A 25791-nucleotide genomic window follows, 5' to 3' on the forward strand; every position below is an offset into this window, starting at 1 on the left:
AGGACACACTTTAAAATTAAGGGATAGGCCATTTAGAACAGAGTTGAGGAGAAATGTCTTCACCCAGAGAGTGGTGAGTGTGTGGAATGCTCTGCCCCAGAAGACTCGGGAGGCCAAGTCTCTGGATACTTTCAAGAAAGAGTTGGATAGAGCTCTTAAGGATAATGGAATCAAGGGGATAAGGCAGGAACAGGATACTGATTGAGGAATGATCAGCCATGATCATAATGAATGGTGGTGCTTGCACGAAGGGCAGAATGGCCTACTCCTGCACCTATTGGCTATTGTTCCTTTGTCTGCGTGGGTTTTTACTCCGGGTGCTCTGGTTTCCTCCCACAATCCAAAGATGTGCAGGTCAGGTGAATTGACCATGTTAAATTCCCCATTGTGTAAGATGCATTAGTCAGGGGTAAATGTAAGGGAATGGGTCTGGTGGGTTACTCTTCGGAGGGTCGGTGTGGACTTGTTGGGCCGAAGAGCCTGTTTCATACAGTGGGGAATCTAAAGCATATTACTCCCTCTTTAAAGCCTGAAATGATCAGATTTCTAGTAACTTGCGCCCAATTGAGACTTGATGTATTAGTTGAGGCCAGTACTTGAGTGAATTTAAAAGTAGAAAGGTTAATTATAAGACCAGTGTGATGCAGGTCAATAATAGCAGGAATGAGAGTCTACTTCGCCAGTAGCAGCTGGGTGCAGGAGAAATTCTTGAAGTGACATCTACACCCTCCTATTCAATGCTAACTAGATGCTACCTTGCAGATCCTGCTGATTGCAAAGTTAATGCTGGACAGTACCACAATGATCACATTGGGTTGTACCTCAAAATATTTCTTCAAACACCAAATAATTTATTCAAAGGCAATGAACAACAAACATTATTTAACAAAAGTCTTTTTTCTTCTTGTGTTAATGATCAACAGTGAAACAATAATTACAGATGCTGCTGTGCACAGAGTCTGTTCATGGGTGCTGTTTATCACTGAAATGATTACAACCAAAAATTACAATTGTCAATCTACTTATGTAAATGGAATCACTGGGCCAAACTAATACGTTTTCAGAATTAAACCTAATTTACTGCAGGGTGTAGTAGTAATGTCAGTGGACTAGGAATCAGGAAGCCCAGGCTCATTCACTGGGGACATGAGGTATCTCTGATGATGAGTCATCTAGACTTGAACCATTAGCTTGCTCTCTCTCCATAATTGCTGTCTGAAATTCTGTGATTTCCAGCATTTTTTGTTTTCAGTACAGATTGCAGGATCTGTAGTAATTTTCTCCAACATGGGATAGCAGCAGTTAGAATATAAATTCAGTTATTATATCTGGAATTGAATGCTCATTTCATTTATAGTGGCCATGAAACTATTGTTGATTGTTTAAAGACCCATCTTGTTCACTCAATTTCTTTTAGGGGAGGAAATCTGCTCTCCTTGCACGGGCTGGTTTAAGTAATTCTAAACCCATGCCAATGTGGTTGATTCTTAATCTGGTTCTGAAATTTCTCAGAATGACAATCTATTGAAGGGCGATGGCCAATGAATGCTGACCTTGCCAGTGTCATCCACATGAAACAAAAGTGTACAAAAGGGCTTACTACATTCTGAAAAGGCAAAGAGATTCTGGAACTCTTCCAGGATGAGGAGACTAAATCACAAAATCCTCAATACGGAAATTATATGCAGGCAACATTTGATTTCATTCTTCATCCAGATTATAAATCAGAACCTAAGGTGTGGGGTAAGATCTTACCCCTTTCTTTCAAAGCAAAGGCTATTTTGAAATAATTGGTTGCACATCTTGTTCAAAAGTTGTCTTAGTTCATGATATAAGTTATGGGGCAGCACGCTGGCTCAGTGGTTAGTACTACTGCCTCACAGCGTCAGAGACTGAAGCTCAATTCTAGCCTCAGGTGACTGTCTGTTTGGAGTTTGCACATTCTCGCTGTAGCTGCGTGGGTTTCCTCCGAGTACTCCAATTTCCACCCGCAATCCAAAGATGTGCCGTTTAGGTGAATTGGCCATACTAAATTGCCCATAGTGTTCAGGGATGTGTAGGTTAGGTGCATCAGTCAGTTGCAATTATTGAGAATGGGTTGGTGTCAACTTGTTGGGCTGAAGGGTCTGTTTCCACACTGTAGGGATTCTATGATATGTCTATTTAATACAACATGTAAGGTGGCCTCATTTGTCAACCCCAAAAATAATTTTCTGGGGATGGCTGTAAGGGGAGCTGCCGATAAAGGGAGGGTTTTGTGTGGTGTGGTGAGGTTGGGATAGGTGAACACAGGTAGAGGGTTATGACATCGTTGGCTGATGAGAGGAATGAATCTGGTTGGTAGCTGAAAGGAAGGTTCGGTCAGTGGAATGGAATGGAGGGGGAGGGCTGGAAAGGGACTCAGGGGATGGGAAGAGACATTATTTAAAATTGGAGTGATCAATGGTGAGTCTGCTGGGCCGGAGGCTGCCCAGGCAGAGGAACATAAGACAACATAGTGGGTGCTGCTTTAGGCATGTTTCAGTATTAACCGTTCCAGACCCATATACAGTATCATCCTACTCTATCCTATTGGATCCCACAATAAATCTTTATAAAACAAATTAATTTCTGTTTTAATTAATCTTCATTCTTAATCTATATGGTTTTAGGCAATTATTTTGCAAATTAGAATGATTAAATGTTTTAACAGTTCAAATGGAAGATAATTTTATTTTCTCTCTCTGGAATTTACCTTGTTTATTTTTTCAAATTTCTTTCTTCGTGGTTATTCTTGTAAGCTACATCTGCCTCCTGATGAAAGCAAGACAGTCAGCTTAACTTATCAAATGCAGGAGGAGCGCGAGCCAAGCAATTATATTTTATGTGGAACAATTTCAGAGATATTTTTTAGACACTCTTATCCCTAGAGTCTAGCAGTCTTGGCAGCAAACTAATCCAAAGCATTGCTTCAGTCACCAAAGCAGCCCATCATTATCCTAAAACTGACAAGAAGCAGATCGACAGATCCTTACCTAATTACAGGATAGATGTCTTCAAAAGACTGAAATGTAACTTTTCATTTTGTTAACAATTTATTTGGCTTTACATTATCTCTAACTCAGTCACAAAACTTCAATAACATTGCAGTAAGTTCAAATTCAATGTCATTTCTCACAAGAAATGTACCTTCAATAGAACCTAAATATGAAAGGTCAAATTGTAATGTTAACTTCCAAAGTATGGTAGAATATATAAACAAGTCACAAAATCTCAAACTCAACATGAAGCATTAATTATAATACTGAAAATATAAATAATCATTTTCTTTGTTAACTATTTTATGTTTGAGAATTTGAGAATTGCTAACAAAAGATACATTTTGCCAAAGCTTTTCATCTTGCACTCATCAGGGTACTTGGCAAGAATACAAATTCAAGGAGAAAAACAAACATTTCTACTGCATGAGCAGAGAACGCCGAATGGTTAGCAAGTAGATTCTGACTGGGAGAGGGAATGCCATGGAGAATGCACCCATTAGTGCTGTTTAATAGTTAACAGCCATTGCAAATGAATTACATTTGCTGGATAATCCTGAATTTACAAGGAATTATGCTGACAACAAGTTTTGGATTGTCAATCAGGCTCACAGTGTATTCTACCTGGATATACTAGAACTATTTATAAATTAATACATAGGTCTGATCATGAAAACAGAAAAAAAAACATGCTACACCTAGTTTTAACTCAACAAAACAGGTACAGCCATTTGCTGGTTCATTTCACAGGTCCATACGTTGACCAGTTAGAGTTAATCTGTCTTATTTAAAATTTACCAAAGTCTGGCCGTTAACCATCAATCAGAATTAATGGATTCATTCTCAATGGCAAGACTTCTAACAATCAGAGTCCAGTTGCCAACAAATTAGCTTTCTTTTCTCATGCAAGATAGATGTCTTTCCACTGGAATTTATAGTTATGACAATTTGCAAGGTATGTTAATAAAAATCTTCAGCAAAAGGTTTGCTTTTTCAGCAATATTTTATGATTATGACAGGACCAAGTACTAAGGAACCAAGCATTTCACCTTACAAAGGCCTTGTGCAATGAAATGCTAAAAACTAATGTATAATGAAGCACATTTTAAATGGCACTGTTTAAACATAATTTGGTCGGAGAACCATTTAATTCTAACCAAAATAACTCTATTTATTGATATCCTTACCATCCCAATTACTTGCTATATTCTTGCTCTGAATCTCCTCTACCACAATTACAGACCTACATTTTTCCAGGTCCTACCTCGTGGTGATTCTGTAATCTGAAGTTAACCAAAGAACTCAATTTAACAGGAATTATTAAGAATGACCTTTGTTATCAGTACTCTACGTACTTGATTTTAGTTCTTTGTTTTCCCAGTGGAAAAGAATCATAGAATCCCTGCAGTGCATAAAAAGGTTGTTAGGCCCATCAAGTCTGCACAGAGCTTCCAAAGGCCCTATCTCCGTAACCCTGCATTTACCATGGCTAATCCACCTGCCCTACACATCCCGAGACACTTCAGGGCAATTTGGCATAACCAAACCAGTTAACTGAACATCTTTGGACTGTGGGAGAAAACTGGAGAACCCAGAGGAAACCCACGCACACATCGGGAGAACATGCAACTTCCAAACAGTCACCCAAGGATGGAATCAAACCCAGGTCCCTGGCTCTGTGAGAAAGCAGTGCTAATCACTGTGCCACCATACCAGCCTCGAAGTAATCTGACAGTGTATCCAAGTGACGACAGCTTGAAAAGTAGAAGACTGCAAAACTTCCGCTGAGAGTATTTCAGAGGGCCACATTGAGTGACCTCAAGCAAGTGTCAGCATTGATAATCTGGCTGCAGAAGGCAGCCTCCTTGCATAGGTCAGGGCTGTTATTCTCACTAACAACAGTACTAACGGGACAGGCATCCAAAAGGTATTGTTTCCACCTTGAGGCAGAGAGAGACATGCAGCTGAAGCTACACCTCAGCATTCCTGCAATTCTGCCAGAGACTAGAATACAGGAAACATGTCAATCATCTGGTAGTTTCTTTAGCCAGTGATACCCAGAAACAAACTTACAAACATATGAGACTTGTGGAAGCTGTCAGCAGAAGTTGTTATTGTTCATCCACTGACATCTTCATGAAGATGACCAATCACCTTGCACAAAATGGTTTCCATACTCTGCACAGATCTTATACATAATTTGTAAATCAAATCTACCAGGCTCTGAACTATTGCACACAAGATCAAGCAATCATTTCTTAATCTATTGCCATTTGAAGGTTGTCCAGTGATAGCAAAATCCAATTTCTCTACAGCAAAAGTAATTTATGATCTTCTGTTTTAGCAAATAGGGGAATATATGGCACTTCTCTCCTGCTCTAGAACCTGTATATTTGCATTTCCCAAATTAAGACCTCTAATCTAGTCTGCCAATTGAAGTACCATTGGCACAGTCCTGAACTGGTGCCTTATTGGGAAGCAGAACATACGCAATCTGAAATATCACAATAGTGCTGACACCTTCAATAGCTGAAATGAGAGAGGGAAAGCCTTTACTGTGAATGAGAAGTAGAGATGGATGACTAGCTTCTGAAATCAGCTGTCATTGGTCATGCAGAGCATGTATAACAAGATAGTACAAAAAAGAAAAGGATTAGACCCAAACTGAGCATCACTGAGCAGGTTATTGCTAAGCTGGTGCTGTCAGATAGCACTGTTGATGATACCTACCATCACTTTACTGAATATCAAGAGGAGACTGATAAGGGCTTAATTGATTGGGTTGGATTTGTCCTGCTTTTTGTGCATAAGGCACACCTGTGTTCCACATTGTCAAGTAGTTGCCAGTTTCGTAGTTGTGCTAGAACAGCTTAGTCAAGGGCTGACAAGTTCAGGAGCATGCAACTTCAGTACTATTGCTGGAATGTTGTCAGGATCCACAGCTTTTGTAGAATCCAGTGCCTTTAGCATTATTATCATGTAGATGGAATGAAACTGGCTGAAGATTGGCATTTGTGATTTGGTCGAGAATGAGATGGATCCATTCATTCAACGCTTCTGGTGAAAGATTGTTGAGAATGCTTAAGCCTTGCCTCTTTCATTTCATCTCCACAAAAGAACTGTGGTCACTCATCCCAACACTGCCTTGTACAATGCATTTTTTACAGGCAGATTACTGAGGATGAGGTAAAGTGCCCTTGTTTGTTCCCTTATCACCTACTTCAGATCTGGGCAAGTAGCTATTTCCTTTAGGAATTGGCCAACTCAGTCAGTTCCAAGACTCTCTTGGTGTTGGACATTGAAACCTCCCACCAAGAGTACATTCTATGTCCTTGCCAGCTGATCTGATTGTCAGTTTCGACAGCAGATGAGCTGACCCAGGGGTCAAAGGAGCATTATATTATGCAGGTGCAAACAGCTTGCCTGAGTGATAGTGAATAAGCATTTCAAGGTCAGCTATGAGAACTGGTTATAGTAGATCCAGGTGAAAGCAGTCCCACTCAGCGAGACAATACAGTAGAATGACTTTTGGAAGGGAATAGGCAATGAAACAGTGTCAAAGATTGCAGATAGTTGAGTAGGAGAAGGAGGGAACATTTACCATCTTCACAGTCACTGTGTCTTTGAGAAGAGCTATTTGATACTATGAGACAGAAGTGGAAACCTGATTGGAAGAATCAAAGATGGAATTGCAGAAAAGTCTAATTTTTCAATTTTCCTGTATCTTATGAATCATTTAGTCTACATCATTTAGTTCCTTGAGCCTGCTATGCTCTTTAGTTGCAACATGGTGGTTGATCTACACCTCAAATTGATTAATTGATCTTCACTGATCACTGACCCAACAAAAAATCTGCTGATCTCAATCTTGAAAATTAAATTTTGATCCATTGAGATGTTGACTTGCTCTGACCATTGAATGACACTGCAGGAGCAAGATTTTCTAACTGGAAGGAAATGATCCAGGTTCTAAGGAAGCAGGCACAAGCAATCATTATCAAAACCTTGTTAATGGTGGACAAATCTCTCCTAATAATGGAATACTCAGTATGTCACAGAAAATCCTTTTAGTTCCAATATCCAAGTAAATAAAAGTTAAAACAAGGTTGAAACCAAAGAAACCACACATTACTTCTTCAACACCTGACAGAAGGATAGCCATTAGGAAGCCACTGCATAATTGCCAAACACTGGTTTGAGACTATGTTAAGTAGCAGGCACAAATAATTACTTTTGAGCAATATGATGAATAGCACAATTCACAAAGAATTGTAGCAATGATGTATTCTTCCTGAGCACAGCATCAGCTCATACTAATACCCTGTCAGAATGGTGGTTCAACAACATTAGCTATCTTTTCTGCATTCCAACAGATGGGTATTGAAACATATAGAATTGCACATTTCCACACCCAGTCTCAAGGTAATGCCCTGCAGCAGCTGTCATTTCAAGCCCCAATGCTCCCTCATCAAAAACATGATAGAAATTTACCAGAAATCTAGCATGATAGATGTATAGACCTTCTGGCAGATGAACATGAAGTACTGATGCAAAACACAATTGGATAAACCAATTCTAATGCAATTGAGACTTGCCCTGAAAATAACAAAACAATCAAATCAAAACATGCCAAACAATGCTCACAGGAACTGAAATACAGAAGACAAACTAGCATAATGCAACATAGATTGAATATAGGTGCAACATCTACCCACAATATATCAAAATTGCATCTTTCAGAGAGTGTACCCAATTTCAAACATTAAAGCATAAGCTCAAGGACAGGCAAAGAAACTAATTTCAAGCTGTCTTGCTCTAATAATTTGGACCTTCATTCATATGAAAAATGAAGCTCAAACTGAATTTACAGGAATTTCTACAAATCATGTTGAATTTTCCTTTGAATTATTGACCAATTTCAGGAATATTTGGAGCATTAAATGCAGTAGGATGGAAGAATAACATATTAAATCTTAAGCACACCAGTATGATTTAACAGCGCCATTTTTCTCTAAGCTAAAGTAAGCAATCGTCTTTGAGGATCTGCCAGACAGAATATCCTGTCCACTTAATTGTAAAAGAACAACGATGAAATTAATTTTTCAAACCCAGTTTCCTCACATTTCACCTCATAAATATTTACCATATTAAAGTAAGACACCTCAGGTGTGGATGATGCAAGTTTTGTGTTAATTTTCCTGCCTCATAATTTTTGACACTGTCATAGAAAGAAGGGGGATTGAGGTGATGGAAGAAGTTTTGATGAACTAGTTTCAGATCATCTGAGAGATAAGCATGATTGAGAATTCCTACTACCTCTATTTGAAATTACTGTTACCTAAATTTGAAGTCTTGGACCCAAAGCCAAGATACTCATTATAGCCAACACTTAAGTGAAAAGCTGATTTATTAAACAGTTCCTCTCAACTGTCCAGGAACTGCTGTTGAAGCAAATGAGATGCATGATGTTTCAGTGATGAAAAGATCTGGCTCAGAACATATGGATCTGGAGAAGATTGGGAAGTCTTCAGAATGCTTGGTTTCTTTCTGTAAGGCATCCTTTACAAAATCAAACACAGAATAAGACCTTATTCAGTCACCATTACACAAACATTCCTGGTCTTAATGTGACTACAAGAAGATAATTACTCCTCTCCAGTTGGCCAATGGGCCCTGTAGAAATGATCTGACTGATGAGAATATAGTCCAAGTGAGTGAATCCTGTTTTCCTGAGCAGACTGCACACTGCCCTCAAAGTGGCTGTGGGGAGGGGTTGAGACTGTCACAGGTCTCTTCTGGACTTGCCTTTGCAAAGGAAGTCTGGAGGAAGATGCAGTGGTTTGTGTCGAGGTTTGTCCCAAGCAGCTCTGTTACACAGGACTCTGTGCTCTACAGTCTGTTCCCTAGGACACACACTGAGACAACATCAACTGTGCTTGGGGGACCATCAATCCTGTGAAAGATGCTCTTTGGTCTGCCTGAAACTTGTTCATCGACCAGAATAAGAAGTTGACCTTGACTGCATGTTGTAGTCTGGCACATTCCAAGGTCCAGGATCACATGCTGAGGGATACAATAAAGCTTGGGGCAGCTGCTGCCAAAGCGCAGTGGGGAAACACCATTTTCTGAGGTCTTGCTGCTGAAGCTAAATGGGGGTGCATTCAGTTATCAGACCCTCCCAGTGTCTTAAATATATGTAAATGTTAGTATTATATGTTTAAAACAGGGTTTTGTTTTTTTGGATAAAGTCAAAGTCCAATGTTTTGTTTGTTTTAATGATATGCAACTCTACAGAACCGAACTGCATTTGTGACTATGTATATATAGAAAGAGATTATGTATGAATAAAGAATATTTTTGAAATTAAAAAATTATGAGAATATGGCCCATTGAATTATAGCTGCTTTCTCCATCTTGCTAGATTTTTCATACTACTCTCTCCCTCTGCTTTTGTGCAGCCGAATTCACAGGTCTGTTTCTTGTTCTGCCATGAAATACAATCACCCTTTTGCCACATTACTTACTCTCAACTCCCACATTATCAGAGACCTTTCTGTACATATTTTTTTCCACTGTACCACTTTTTCCTGGCTCTGAATTTCCCTAAAAGTTGCTTATTTCAAACATTTACAACTCTATTGTAAAGTATCAAAAGGTTATCCTGGTTACTCTGTGTGTGGATTTTTCTGGATATATTGTGTGCTTCAGTAATCTCTGCATTGATTTCATATGTCCGGTGTTCATAGATTTATATATTTTCTTAGCATCTACTTCATAAGTGGTTAACATCTAAGAGATCTGGGATCTTGAAAAAGATGCAATCGATCCAATTTACCATGGACTACTAAGATGAATGAACTGCACAGGGACATCTAGTAATAATGAGAAGAATCCAGGTAAATTTAGATTTCCTTTCAAAATGCATTTCCTTTTGAAATTATGGTATGTATATACCTGGCTCCCATCGAGAGCAAAGAAGTAATTTTAGGCATCTGTCATAAAACAAAATTATATCAAATGGATAGAATAATCATATTAAATATTTAATGAAAATTAAAGAGAGGCTAAGGTCCAGACTTCTACCCATGTTAGTTAAGTACTTTGATGCAGCAAAAATGCTACAAGTGTTCATAAACTTTAAACGGCACACAACAGCTCCCATTTTTGGAGGGAGTGGACAGATTTTTACACATGCACAGTTAGCAGATGCAACTGGTTGTTTATATCACCAGTTAACTTCAGTCAAATCTGATTTTAGCATCTCTTTCGTGTAGAATTTGCAGATTAGACCAGTACAGAGTAAGGGGAGAAGGGAGATTAGGTACCACTTGGATTAAGATAAGGTGCTTTTTAGAGACATGAGGTACCATTTGGGAGCGTCCTGATGGTTTTATGAATGTGCCTAAACAAAGCTCACTGGACTTATCAACATGCTTAAATCAGTAGCCAAACATGTCAGAAAGATATATCAATGGGACTTGGCTAAAGTCTGAAAGGGATTTACCTCAGGAGACCATCGAAAGAAAGTATCAAAAAGTTATGCATTTTAAATTTTTAAAACAAATGTCTGGACTATTGGAAAATGATTGCTAGCTACTTCACTCTGTGCTGACTTAGGTTTGAAAAGTTCCATCACTGGATTACTGCTGTGTGACTGATTTCACATTTTGTGAATATGAAAGTTTGGGGCCTTGCATTTCACAGTTCTACTGACAGCTATTCTTGGTTTTGGACATTATTGAAGGAATACAAATTAAGTAACATGTTTTTAAACATAGAGACTGATTTTGTTACTATAGAGAAGTCGACAATTCACACTTGCAACGTTACTCAGTGTAACTTTATCTTATTTCTGCACAGATCTGGAGATCTGTCCATGGCAGAGATAGGGTGAATTGGCATGGTTCATATTAGTGAAAAGGGTGCTGGGTGTCATTCATTGGCAGGTGTTAGCACGGAGGTGGCTTGAATGTTATAGAAGACAATGGAGTATGGAGAAGGGCACAGTCTGGTGACAATAAGCATGGGCACTGAGTGTGGGTAGAGGGCTTGTTATGGTATGAGTTTGCCATGTAGGTATATGGGGATGGTGAGAGGGATGAGGGATGACTGGCGAGGGCTTGAGGGATTGTTCATTTCCTAATTTTCAAGTTTAAATGTTGGACACAGAGCCATATCCTCAAGGAAGTCCTTCCATTCTGCCTGGATCTGCACTTGGCAGCATTTTTGTGGTTGCCCACTTTGATATCTAAGCCGGCACTATACCATCCCCACACCCCTGCAGCTGCCATGTTTGAAGGCTATGTTTGCAAAACCAGGAATTCTCTTAAATTCTGCACACAACCTGGGAGCAGAAAGCTAAGCCCAAACATTTTAATTGCAAGATTCCTTTCTAAAAATAAACCTCATTTGACAGTTCTGGTTATACTTTTAGAAAATCAAAATTTTAAACAGGTTTTGATTATTTTTAATTGTATTATATTTTATCCTAGTTTATCTCTTTAAAACAGATATTGTGTAGATTGAAGAGATGTTTATGCTACATTAACACCAGATTGTCTGACTTGAAGCAAGTGATACAGGCTGTTCCCTAGTGAACTAGCAATGAGAGCAAACCATTAGCTATAAATATCATCTCAAAAAAAATACTGCAATCATCTTTATTTCATGTTGCTAGTGCAATGCTATTTTGTTTTTGCATTCTCTCCTCCGCCCATCAGTGGCAAACAGCCCTTGAAAACAACTGTCCTATTGAGGCACACCTCACTAGACATCTGGAATTTCTGGATAGCAAACAGACCCTTCGCTGGCTGAAGATAAAGAGCTGGCAACCAGCATCACCCAATCCAAAAATAATAGAAAATCAGTTATCCTTCAATGCTGCCTGGCAGCTGTGGCAGATTTTATTTTGTACATTTCCTACATAAAAACTTCACATCTTGGAGACACCCTTTTACTTTCCTGCTTATTTTGGCAGTACTCACCTCTCCTATCTGTTCAGTTAACTACGAGAGCCTCGAGCATTCTAAATGGTGATCTTAGCTGTGAAGTTAACCTGCCTTGATTCAACTAACTCCAGGGAGTTCATTCTTAATTGACCGGCAACTTGAACCTCCCCCTTCAAATCTCATTTCCAGCACATCCAGCTTCCACACCTGCACTTTATTCTGAAGGAGAGATGAGGACAAAGGAACAAGCATCCAGCCCCTTGTATTTGCTCAAGGAAGTATTCCTTCTCCTAGATGGTTTCTGGGAGAGCTTCTCCGGTCTCTGCATTCTACGACTTTGCTAACATTGCAGTTGGAACAAATTCTGCCACAATTTCTAAAAAAAGTTATAAATAAATCTGCTCTTATAAATTTGTTATAAGTAAAAAAAGGTCCTTCAAACTAAAGACTCTTTGGTCCAACCAGTCCATGCCAAGCATAATCCAAAACTAAACTAGACCTACCTGCCTGCTCCTGGCCTGTAACCCTCCAAACCTGTCCTATTCACGTATCTATCTAAATGTCTTTTAAACTTTGTAACTGTACCCGCATCCACCACTTCCTCAGGAAGTTCATTCTATACTCAAACCACTCCTGTCTTTTTAAAATCTCTCTCCTCTCTCCTTAAATCTGTGCCCCCTAGTCTTGAAATTCCCCATCTTAGGGAAAAGACAACAACCATCAACTCTATTTATATATCTCATTATTTTATAACATTCTATCAGGTCACCTCTCAGTTTCCTATGCTCCAGTGAAATAAGTCTCAGCCTATCCGGCCTTTCTTTATAACTCAAACCTTCCATACCCAGCAAGATCCTGGTAAATCTCTTCTGAACCCTCTCCAGCATGATAATATCCTTCCTATAACTGGGTGACCAGAACTGGACACAGTATTCCAAAAGAGGCCCCGCCAATGTCCTATACAACCCTAATATATCGTCCCAATTCCTATACTCATAGGATTGAGCAATGAAGGCAAGCGTGCCAAATGCCTTAAATTAAACTGAAACCAGTATTATTTTATAAAGACACATTTCAAACAAAGTTGACAATTATGTCAGTACCAAAATTCAAAAATTAACTCTAATGACCTGTTTAGAATTTTCAATCTTCAAAAATTGTGCTGACAGCAAAATTAAGTTTCTTAAGTTTCTCAACTGGCACACTGTTAAACTTAATAAACTCATTAATTGGTTAATTAAACTGTAGATACACATAGAACATGAAAATGTAAATCTAACAAGTTAATGCTATTTCGATCAGAAAAAAAAACTGATTGGTTCAAATTTAGATAAGCTATTGCACACTATACTCATGTATTTCTTCCAGCTGAATTAATGTTACTATTTTACCACCTTGTCTAATATTTCTGCAACTGACAACTAATTATTCACTGAGAAAAAATGCATAGTACAAACTTAAAGCAACTAAAAAAAACCTCTTTCATAGAAATCACCCTTCAGGTGGCAGCAATCTTTCAGCAACAACAACAACAAAGTCACACCTTCCTGGGACACATGATACATCGATGAGGACGTCATATCCATCAATTCTCACACTAGTGAACATTCTGTCCAAATATGCCAGGGAGATACCAGATACTATCATATTAAGAAAGATGAAAAACCAGAGGTCAGCCTAAACTTTTCTTCTACAATTTCTATTTGTTGGATGTAAAAGGATCATTACAATTGAAGGATATATCAATTGAAGACATTTTAGGACATATCCTTCTGAGAAAAGAATCCACTGAAATTACAAAATACTTCACACTTTTTTATTCATTCATGGGAAATGGGTTTCACCCACATTTATTGCCTATCCCGAAGTTGCCCTTGAGGTGGTGGTAATAAGCTGGCTTTTTGAACTGCTGAAGTAATGTGTCATAGGTAATTACACAATGCTGTAAAGAAGGTAACTCCACGATTACGACCCAGCGGCATTGAAGGAATGGTGTTTCAAGTCAGAATGGTGAGTGGCTTGGAGGAGAATTTGCAGGTAGTGGTGTTCCCAGGTATCTGCTGCCCTCACTCTTGTGGGATTGGAAGATGCTGTTCAAGGATCTTTGGTGAATTGCTGCAGTGCATCTTGTAGATAGTACACACTGGTGGAGTGATGGAATGTAGGCTTGGTGCCAATTAAATGAGTTGCTTTGTCCTACAGGGTTTTAAGCTTCCTAAATGTTATTGGAGCTGCACACATCCAGGCAAGTGGAAAGTATTTCAAGACACTCCTGACTTGTGACTTGTAAATGGTGGACAGACGTTGGAGAGCAGTGTTCTTAGCCTCTGACATGCTCTTTTAGCTACTATATTGTTATGATCAGCCTAGTTAAGTTTCTAACCAATGGTAACTTGCAGAATGTTGGGATTCAGTGATGATAAGCTGAAAATGTGTTGCTGGAAAAGTGCAGCTGGTCAGGCAGCATCCAAGGAGCAGGAGAATCAACGTTTCAGGCATGAGCCCTTCTTCAGGAGCCATTCTTTCTTCTATTCAGTGATGATAATACTATTGAATGTCAGGACAGTGGTAAGATTGTCACTTAATTGAGATAGTCATTGCCTGGCATTTGTATGGCACAAAGAGTACTTGCTACGTTTCAGCCCAAGCCTGGATATTGTTCAGATCTTGTTGAATTTTGACACGACTGCTTCAGTGTCTGAGGAATCGCAAATGGTGTTGAACATTGTGCAATCATTGGTGAATATCCCCACTTCTGACCTTATGATGGAGGGAAGGCCCATGAAGGGAAGAAGATTGATGAAGCAGCTGAAAATGATTGGGCCTGGGACATTATCCTGAGGAACTCCTGTGGAGATGTGCTGGAGCCTTGCTAACTGATCAACAACTATGAACGTTTCTATTTGTACCAGGTATGATTCCTAACAGCAGAGAACTTTTTTCACCTAAATGCTATTGAGTCTAGTTTTGCTAGGGCTCCTTGATGCCATACTCAGCCAAATGCAGCCTTGATTTCAAGGACTGTCACTCTCACCTGCTCCCTGGAATACAGCTCTTTTATCCATGTTTGAACCAAATCCATAACAAGGTCAGGAACTGAGTGGCCCTGTCAGAACACATACTGGACATCAATCAGCAGGTTACTGCTTGATCGCACTGTGAATAACACCTTCCATTATTTTACTGATGATTGAGACTAGATTGGGATGCAGGTAATTGGCCAGGTCGGGTTTGTCTCATTTTCTTTTGTATTTAGGACATACCTGGGCAATTTTCCACATTGTCAGGTAGATGCCGGTATAGTAGCTGTACTGGAACAGCTTGGCAAGGGGAGCGTCAAGTTCTGGAACACAAGTCTTCAGTACTATTGCTGGAATATTCTCAGCGCCCAAAGCTTTTGCAGTATCCAGTAGTTCCAACTGTTTTTTGACGTCATATGGAGTGAATCAAATTGGCTGAACACTGATATTTGTGATAGAGGAGGCTGAGATAGATCAACAACTCAGCTGAAGATTGTTGCAAATGTTTCAGCCGTTTTATTCCCCACTGACGTGCTGGGTTGTCCCATTATGGAGGATGCAAATATTTGTGGAGGCTCCTCCTCCAATGAGTTGTTTAATTGTCACCACCATTCACATGACTGCCGAACTTCAATCTGATCCAGTGACTGTGGGCTCGCTTAGCTCTGGATATCACTTGCTGCTTATGCTGTTTGGCAAGCAAGTAGTTTGGTTTGTTAGCTTTGCCAGGTTTTTCAATATTTTTAGGTATGCCTGGTATTGCTCAGGCAGGTCCTCCTGTATTCCTCACTGAACCAGGATTAATCCCCTGGCTTGATGTTACTAGTTAAATGGGGGAAATGCCAAGCTGCGAGGCTGCAGATTGTGTTGGAATATGCCTAATGGATGCCCAGTCTTGAGTTTTGAGATCTGTTCAAAGTCTGTCCTATTTAAGACAATGATGGTGCCACATAACACCATGTAAGGTTTCTCAATGTAAAGGTAGGAATTTGCCTCCAGACATATGATGCAGTGGTCACTCTTACTGACACTGTCATGGACAAATGCCAGATTGGTGGGGATCCGATCAAGTACATTTACCCTCATATTTGTTCCATCACCACATGCTGCAGACTCTGTCTAACAGCTCTGTCCTTTGTGACCCGACCTGGTAGATCAATAATGTTGCTGCCACGCCCCTCATGGATGTTGAAATCCCCCATCCAGAGTACATTCCGTGCCCTTGCTACCCTCAGCGCTTCCTCCAAGCACTTTAAATAACGCTTGGACCTTGCAGCTGTGAAAATCATCTATCCATTGCCCACCAGAAATAGCACTGCAATGAATATTTCCTCTAGTTTAAGATCACCAAACAAATTTAATGTATACTATTAATGTAACTGTACTGGAACAAAAATTAAAACATCAAATGAAACTTATCAAATTTAAAGTGAATTACCACTTTGTAGTATGGGGATGCACTGCAGTCCTCGTAGTGTCCCCACCTAGCATGGAAGGCATGAAGTGTACCGGTGGATATCACATCTTCCTCTCCGGAAGTGAAGACTCTGAACTGACAGATGTCAGTGACCTACTAAACTAGATTTCTACACCAAAGAGTAAACCAATGAACAACGAGAGTCAACTGTCTTAAAACATACAACAGTCTTCGAGAACTTGAAAGGGTAGACTGCAGAGTCAGTGACCAAATGGCATGAACTCAGGATAAGGGCTCACCCATATGCTAGAAATGAGGAAGAATTTCTTCTCGAAGACAACAGTGAATCTGTGGAATACTTTACCACAGGCTGTACAGTCTGGGTCATTAAGTATATTCAAGGCTGAGGTAGACAGATTTCTCATGAATCTGGATATCAGGTTAAAAGGCAGCAAAGTGGAGTTGAGGACATCCAGATCAGTCATTTAATTGTACAGCAGACTTCATGGGCCAAATGGTGTCCTTCTGCTCCTACATCTTCCAACCTTATAATCTGACCCCTTCTGTCTTCGATACCATGGAATTATAAAACAGCCATCATAGCAAGTAAGTACCTTTACCATGCAAAGATATAAAAAAAAACTAGTGTTCTACATTGAAAGAAAACTAGAATATTATTTTCGACAATTGAGGAAACATTAGGGGGCGAGATTTCTCAATGCCAGCTGTGGAAAATGAACAAGTAGCCTTATCTTATATCACACGCAATTTTCTTTATAATTCATGTTAATTGAAAACTAAACTGGGCATAATGTCAAATAGGCTGCTGACTCACTATTACTCACTTTGTGCTATCAGTCTTACCAAATGTTACTGCCTTAATGTCTTTTTCATGTATTTCTCACGGTTCACTCAGAAATGACATGTCACTGTTGCAATATTTAAAACATTCCTCACAAAATTTTAGTAAATCATGTGTCATTCTCCATGCAACAAATTATTCATCAAATTAAACATGATATTATCCATGTGTCGGGGGTCAAATTTCATGTGAAAGATCATCTGACAATTCGACTTACAAGCTGCAATTTTATGGTCCAGTCAGGAACGGATTGGTGAGGGGGGAAGTGGGGGGCTGGAGGTCACGTAAAGTTGGGCATCATGACAATGATGTTGTACCCCCATCACCTTCAGAACCCAGCTCACTCACACTCACTAAAGCACTGGCATTGGGCAGTCTGCTCATCACTTGATGAACTGATGCCTTTAAATGGCCTTTTGGTTGGGTACCCAACCCATTAGATGACCCCTCCTCTACCATCAACCCTTCCATCTCCACCCCTAGATCACAGTTACCTTCACCTATCCTTTCCCTCCATCACATTTTTCTCTACATTTCCCCTCATCTACCACTTCCCTCCACCCCTACAACACATTTCCCCTCACCTATACCTTCTCTCCATCACACTTCCTCTACATTTCCCCTCCCCTTCCCTCCATCCCAATAACATAGTTCCCCTCACCTACCCCTTCCCTTCATCACATCTCGACTACATTTCCCCTCACCTACTCCTTCGCTCCACCCTTACAACGCAATTCCCCTCACCTAGCCCTTCCCTCCACCCCACAACACAGTTCCCCTCACCTACCCCTTCCCTCCACCCATACAACACAGTTCCTCTTATCTACCCCTTCCCTCCATCACATTTCCTCTTTCCTGCCCTATTCCTGTTGATCCTGGTCCCACACCCATCCATGTAAAATGCAACCCATCTATGCAAAAGACCTTTCCTCTATCATATAATTTCATTTGCTTTACTCACTAATTAATTTAAACTTTCGATTTAAATAAGTACCTTTTGTATGTGAACAATGGAGGTTGAGTTTTACACTTAAAGTGAGAACATAACTTACTGTATCACAGTTTTTATATCATTCCAATTGCCATGAATGCATTTAACTACCCAACTAAGTTTTTTTTTCACTGCAGCATTACTTCTGAGAACTCCTGTTGATTACTTTGGCTAAGTTTCAGAACATTTCAATCTTAAAATATGTCTGTAGAAGGAAGTTCATGTACCAAACTCCCTTGGTCACCCACCCCAATACCCACAGTCACAATCAACAGCAATTATCTCAGCTCAGAGGTTTTTCTATGTTTGAGTATTCTCTCCAACAAAGACACATCAGGTGATGGAATTGACTGCCTCTTGGCAAAAGCAAGTTCAGCATTCATCAATCTCACCTTCAGGCTTTGGAGAAACAAAGGTGTAAAATATATCATGTAGTCATTCTGATGGCTATGAACTTCCTAAAGTCACAAAAACAAAACTGGATGCAATTTATCATTGTTGCTTGAGATCCATTTGCAAAATCAATTGACAGGACATACCGAGTGCCGTAAAGCATGCTCATCGGAGTTCAACTTTGATGAAAATCATAAACTTCACATCGAAAACTCCCGCAAACCAAACACATTATTCTACAGCTAGCTGGGCTTGGGAATCTGCATCATAAGATATGCAAAACTGATACACAAAGATATTCTGAAAACTAAACTTGGAGGCTGGAACTGGGATCCTACTTAAAATAAGCTCTGCATTGATCCAAATGGAGATGGCTTTGTTCTTCAGCAATATCAACATTCGAAAAGAACAAAAACAGAAACTGCTGAAAAAACTCAGCATATTAGATTAGATTAGATTTTAGATTAGATTAGATTACTTACAGTGTGGAAACAGGCCCTTCGGCCCAACAAGTCCACACCGCCCCGCCGAAGCGTAACCCACCCATACCCCTAACATCTACATTTACCCCTTACCTAACACTATGGGCAATTTAGCATGGCCATTTCACCTGACCTGCACATCTTTGGACTGTGGGAGGAAACCGGAGCACCCGGAGGAAACCCACGCAGACACGGGGAGAACGTGCAAACTCCACACAGTCAGTCGCCTGAGGCGGGAATTGAACCCGGGTCTCAGGCGCTGTGAGGCAGCAGTGCTAACCACTGTGCCACCCACATATCTGGCAGCATCTTTGGAGAGAAAGCAGAGTTAACGGTTTGCAGCTGGTAACGGTTCTTCTCAAGAGTCTTTGGTTCTGAATAAGGGTTACTGGACCTGAAACATTAACTCTGCTTTCTCTCCATAGATGCTAGCAGACTTCCTGGATTTATCCAGCAATCTCCATTTTGTCTCTTATTTCCAACATGTGCAGTTATTTGGATTTTTTTAAAAGAACAAGTCATGCAAGCATGATGAACCCCTGTGCCTTCTTTCACCCACCCAATACAAACCATACATGACCTATGTATTCATATCTGCAAATCAAGATCTAATTTAATGACACATAAGACAATATCAGTCTGGGCAAAGAATGACAGGTATTGAACATACAGCCATTAAGGTGAGAGGAAAATCCATCACTTCTGTTGCTATTTTTTTCTTTTAATACTAATGTTTTTCGCTTCTTCCAAACTCATCAGTTCCTATTGGGAGAAGGTTCCACAGTACCAACCACACTCCAACATTTCTCCCAAATTATCATAATTTATTTGCGAATCTTGACAAGTTCCATCAGGTTATTGAATTAAATTAAACCTATCTCATCCACAGCATCCACCCACATGTATGTAATTCCACAATTCCATCTGGGATGGTGACACCTTGATTGAGGTGAGAAAAGTACCTACATTTATTTTCCCTAAGCAATAGATGGTGAGACCAATTCAACAGTCCCACTGCTGCCCTTGCTAAGATCACCTCAGCTCAGCAGTGAATACTGATCAGAGAATATTCTTTGGGTTCTATGGTTCAGCACTGAATGAGTTCTCCAATAGTTGGACTACAATGACTAATGTGAGTTATAAAATTGAGATACAAAGATTAAAATTGGCCAGGCTTGCTTACTTTCTGGATTGTGATTATCCATTTTAGATCCCTCAATACCGAGTCCTGCTTGAATAAAATCTTCTAAGCAACCAAATATTCAAAACGTAAACAGTGAGCTGGTAATTCATTTCAAAATCAGAGATCAAATTACTACCAAAATTATTTATCTCATTCCTAAATTAAACTTTATTTTTTTTAATTGCTAATTCTTCTTGCTGTCAAGGTTCTTCTCTTCCCTTATAGCACTGAACATTACATTTTTGTCAGTAAAGTCACTCACCAGCTCTAATCCCAGTAAAGAATATTGATGCATGCACTTTAAAGATAAGTATGAACAGTTTTCAACTACAGGGCTATCACAATCAAAACTTATCCTCTCTTGTCATCGACACAAGTCTTCTAGCTAGGGCTAAGTACTATCTTTTTACCTTAAAAATAATGAGGCCAAATGTAAAACTTACAGTATAATCACAACTAAGGTTATCTAACTCCTATTTACTTCTGTAAAAATATGACTAAGCTATTCATTAACTAAAGCTGGAAAGTGCCGGGAGAGTTTGTATCCGCTGTAATTAATTTACAGTAATCATTCTCAATTAATACCACTTCAAGTTAAATTAAAATGCTGATGTTGAAAGTGATATTTCATTTTCTTTAAGTGAATTAATATGATATACACATTTGTCCAATTTTGTTCCTATTCAGGATTTCATACATTTTGTTCCTTCAAAGACACGAAAAGCAATTACTCCAATACTCATTAAGTATAATTTTGAAATATACAGTTCAAACTAAAGCTGTGGCATCTGCATTTAAATTGTGTTGAGTTTCAAAAGGGACAGTGTTCTGTTGCAGTGTGGCAGTAATTCAAATTTGAATGTTTTGTCGAGATAATTAAATATTCTAAAAAATAAAGTTATAAACATGTCAATCTTCCAACATAGAGGGAAAATCATCTTTCAGTTTCCTAAATTGTTGTGTCCGACAAGCAGATAAGAATTTCATGATAAATACAAACAGGCAAATACATAAATATCAATAGCCTTACCTTTGGAATCTTCTAATGCATTAGAACATCATAACCACATATTTAATGCTCAGGCAACAAACAAACACCATTTCTTTTACCAATGATTTAAATGGTTATTAAAATTATACTTTTTAATTATTCCAAAGAAAGCAAAACATTTAGTACCTTTTATTTTACCTATGGAATTGATGGAATGGTTCCATGAAGTAAGCATTATTGAATAAAAAAAGAGAAACATTTTAAGTTTCATGATTATATGCAAATGCAACTAATCATAGCAAGAAAATATATTTAATATGTAAACACACAGGTGTAGTATGAGTATATTATGTTGAAATGGAAGCATGAATCCCATGTTATGAAGATAATTTTCTGTTGGGAGATCTATGTATTCAAAACACCTACAGAACCATGACTTAACTCACTCAACATAAAAAAATGAACATTGAAAGTAATTAGGAGTGAAATTATGTGGTTGAATTGCTTGCAAAATCATTCCTCCAGCATTCCAACAGCCTGGTGCATCGAACATACTTTCAATCAGCCATGCATCTCTGTTAATGGGTGAAGCACACCGCTGCACATATGTTGCAATATGGTGTGACAATTTATCACACTACAAGCTAGGAGCAGGCACTAGTCGTGACAATACCACCTGATACAGAAGCAAGCATAATTCTGAACATTATGACTTCAAGCACTCCAAACTAACTATACACTCAAATAAGTATTTTAACATTGCTTTAATTATTTTTAACACTGACATTTTTACATTAATTGTTCTCACTTTCTCCTAATTGGCACAAAGACAAAGACAAAGCAAAAAGCTTGACTCAAGTGCAAAAAGAAAAAAAATAAAGAAAGACAGATTCTCTTGAAACAGCCAAAGTGGAAGTATAAACTTTTGTAGAATTATTTCTAGAGAGAGTTTAAAGACAACTACTAATGGGGGGGAGAGAAGGAAGCACAGTGGAAAAAAGGAATGGAACCCATACCTTGGTCGCCCATCATCAGGTGCGCCAGACCTTGAAGGGAAACAAGAGCACAGTCAGCAAAGAACAAGGGCACGTGGGAAGAGGTATTGTCACAATGACAAAAATGTTTTGTGACAGACATCTGCATTGTATTAGATGTCTTTATTACAGGGAAATTAAAAAAAACAGCATTTTTCAACCACAGGTTGCAATGCATAGGGACAAGATCAGAAGAATGAAGAAATGATTCTGATAGCATTGGACAATTCCAAGATTTTCCACATACACATATCCACAGTAAAAGAGAACAAAGGCTTCTAAAGGAATTTTTGTAAAAGGACCATCCTCCCACCCTACAAATCATGCCAAAAACATTGCTTCATCAGCTGTTAGTCTGCTTTCAGAAACATATAATTTCAAGAACATTTTAATCATGATTTATACTAAAAATATGAAATAGAAGCACTAAGTAGAGATGTTATAAATACTGTTCATAGCAGTTGTTTCCAAATTGTTGTGCACCTTTCTGCTTGAACATTCTTAAATGCCTTAAATGCTGTTTTGGATAGTTTTACAACAATTGCTTCTTGAAACTGGGCTGTATGTGAGAGTCATATTCAATTAAAGTAGTTTCTCCAAAGACATATGGTTTGCTAATTGATTTTTGAAGAAGTCACTTTGAAATGTTCTCATCGAGCCTCACATGTAAAGTAAATTTATTTTAATATTGGTAAAATAAAGAGAATTGGTTTGTATTCTTTTATTACATTATTTAAATTACAGTTTTTACATCAAAATGTAGATAAAAACCATGTACAGATCAGACGAGAAGATAGGTAGAAGCAGATCAGCTGAATGTACATATACCAACCAATGATTACTTAATTTGAAATCAATGGCAATGAAAATGGATAGTTACTTATTTGCAATTGCCAATTTTCCACCAGCAATTAATGTTAGAATTTACACACCAGATTTTAATTGAAATATTTGACATGCACATACAAAAGTCAAGTTTCATAATGAAATTGTTGAAAATTGAGTAAAATGGTTTCTGATTATATCTCTTACATTTTATTTTTAAATTGTTGTGGCTCAAAGTACAATTTATGTTAGATTTTGCAGTTGCCATTCCAGGAAGCCGATGTACAGCTAAGCAAAATGTAAACACAGTGTTGAAAATCATTCCCTGTTGGATCAATCTGAAATTCATTAGCATGATGGAACCATCAAATGCAGCTAAGAAATACAACTGACTGAATACTGGTGACAAACCAAGAACGTGTTTCGCTATCCTATATTGTTCTTTACAACTTAAAGGACATGTTTCTATGTTGGATTTGTCAGTTACAGAACCAATTTTATAGCTCCCAAATTAATTCTCATCAGTTTGGAAGTGTATAAACCCTAAAACAGTCTGTTCCCAAGAAAAAGCAGGAACAGATATAATTCAGTCTGTTGTCGTGTTTATTACTGCTCATGATTCTGGTACAGACGAACAGGAATAATTAATCTAAGGGAATTTCATATTTTGTTTCTTTCAAATGTGGTTTTTCTATTCTAATGTTTCATGAGAAAGTTACATATTAAAAGAAAAAAGGATTGTGATTAATGATTTCCAAAGATGTATTTTGGATACCAATGTAGTGATATTAAGCAAGGCACATTTATTCAATCAATGGATAAGGTAATTGGTGAATCAAACAAGGTCTCCACAAACGTCAATATATATTTGAACTGTTACGAAGTAAATAGTTTTGGTCCATTTTGGAATATTGTTTCATGAACAGAATTACTGTTTGTGTATTCAAATCATTAATAGGAGTGCACATCACTCAGATCTGTTTGCAGTTTACATTTCAGGATGCTACTGAAAAGCACTGCAATGAGACAAGTAGAAAGTCTTATTTATAAAGTATCATATTCCTAGAGTTGTGTAGTGTTTTTCATATGAATACAAATGACATTCATTTTCACACTTTCTAAAATGTCACATTGTGGCTCAAACTTAATATTGTAATTTTTGTCCTCATTAATTAAGTAACTTCAAAAATTAGACTATATCAGTAATGGGATCTATTTTTAAAATGGAAAACAAAAGTTGGAACTAGCTTTAATCAAGTGAAATGCATTTGTTCCTAAAGTGTACTTAAGTACTGTTATGAGGATTGTACAAACGATTTGCAATATTATATTGCCAGAAAATACCAGATTAAATCAAAATTGCACATAACTGGTATTGTTGCAATGAAGATACATGATCCAAATATAGTTTAATAGATCATGAGGTCCTGTATAAAAATATACTGAATTGTTAAACAAAAGATTTACGTCAATAAGGAATATCTATTGGATATAACATTGACAATGTTGCAGGCTGCAAAGGAGCTGGAGGCTCGAATATGGTCATCCAGCTGAAAGTGCTGTCAAAGAGAAGTCACATGTCCCAGTTTCTGAGAGAGATATGATTATTGCTTTGTTGAAATGAGTGAGAAAGAATTGACCTGCTTGAATAGCAATAACCTGTTGCTCTTTCTCCGCAAAGTGCCTGAGCTGAAAACCCACCAAAGCCATCCATATTGTTCAAGGAGTCCCTGTCGAAGAGCTTCTTGGAACCTATCCACCATCTGAAGCATAGAAAATTCTGCCAGCTACAACTATTCCAGTCAGACACCACAGCGCCAGCAGCTTGTGTATGCAAATAGCATCAAAATCAGAACACCATTTGGGACGATCCATAACCTCCTTTTTTCTCATTAATTTAACTACTGGTTGGTGAATTATATTAAAGTTAACACAATACTTTGTTTCTTTTCAGAACTGTCTAAGTGCTAGTTATCTTTTTAAAAGGGCATATAATTAAAAATCCTTCCATATTTATTTGAATATGTTGGTGTTTGGTAATAAACCAATCGTTAGTTGTTGGCTAAAGAAATCTGGCTGACGTTTTCTACATACTGACACTGGCACAGTTGGAGAACTGTATAATTGTCATAACACCAACCTGTTAAGTTCAAAAGCTTGTTGTGCAGGATTGGGACTCAAAAAGAAAATGGTGATCCCTCCAAAGTTTGCCTTAACACATATTTGGGGGGGGGTCAGCCACCATTAAACCCCTACACAATGAAGATTGTGAAATAGCCAAAGTAATTTGAAGTGGTGGCAATAATTAATGAGAAAAGGAAAATGCCAATATAGATTTCTTGCATATTAGAGTAAAGAGCACTGTAACCAAAATGTCTAATTTTGAAGCAAGTGTTATGTATCAGAGTGAGGTAACTACTAATACTTGATAAACTGAAAAGTGTGCACAAATTGTTGAAGATGGAATTGCGGTCAGGGACTAAAAATTATACAACTAGCAACTAGCAAATTATATAACTAATTATACACAAGCTTGTTTGTGAATTGGGAGAGTAATGGGGAAATGTGGAAGTGAGACATGGTCACACTGGCAAAAGAAGAGGCTAGAACTAGAATTTCAAAGAGATA

General features: G+C 38.4%; 1 protein-coding gene across 30 annotated transcripts in view; it reads right to left on the reverse strand.

Moving 5' to 3' along the window:
* nrxn1a (neurexin 1a) overlaps positions 1-25791 on the reverse strand; it is a 1866202-nt gene that overhangs the window by 1552708 nt on the left and 287703 nt on the right. For 23 of the 30 annotated variants that reach the window (XM_072580867.1, XM_072580862.1, XM_072580863.1 and 20 more), the window contains one exon: positions 22321-22350. The exons of the other annotated variants lie outside the window; for them this stretch is intronic. In XM_072580867.1, coding sequence (XP_072436968.1) covers positions 22321-22350 — 30 coding nt within the window. The remainder of the gene's footprint in view (positions 1-22320; positions 22351-25791) is intronic. 30 annotated transcript variants of the gene reach the window in all.

The sequence above is a fragment of the Chiloscyllium punctatum genome, chromosome 11, assembly GCF_047496795.1.
Source record: "Chiloscyllium punctatum isolate Juve2018m chromosome 11, sChiPun1.3, whole genome shotgun sequence".
Taxonomy (NCBI): domain Eukaryota; kingdom Metazoa; phylum Chordata; class Chondrichthyes; order Orectolobiformes; family Hemiscylliidae; genus Chiloscyllium; species Chiloscyllium punctatum.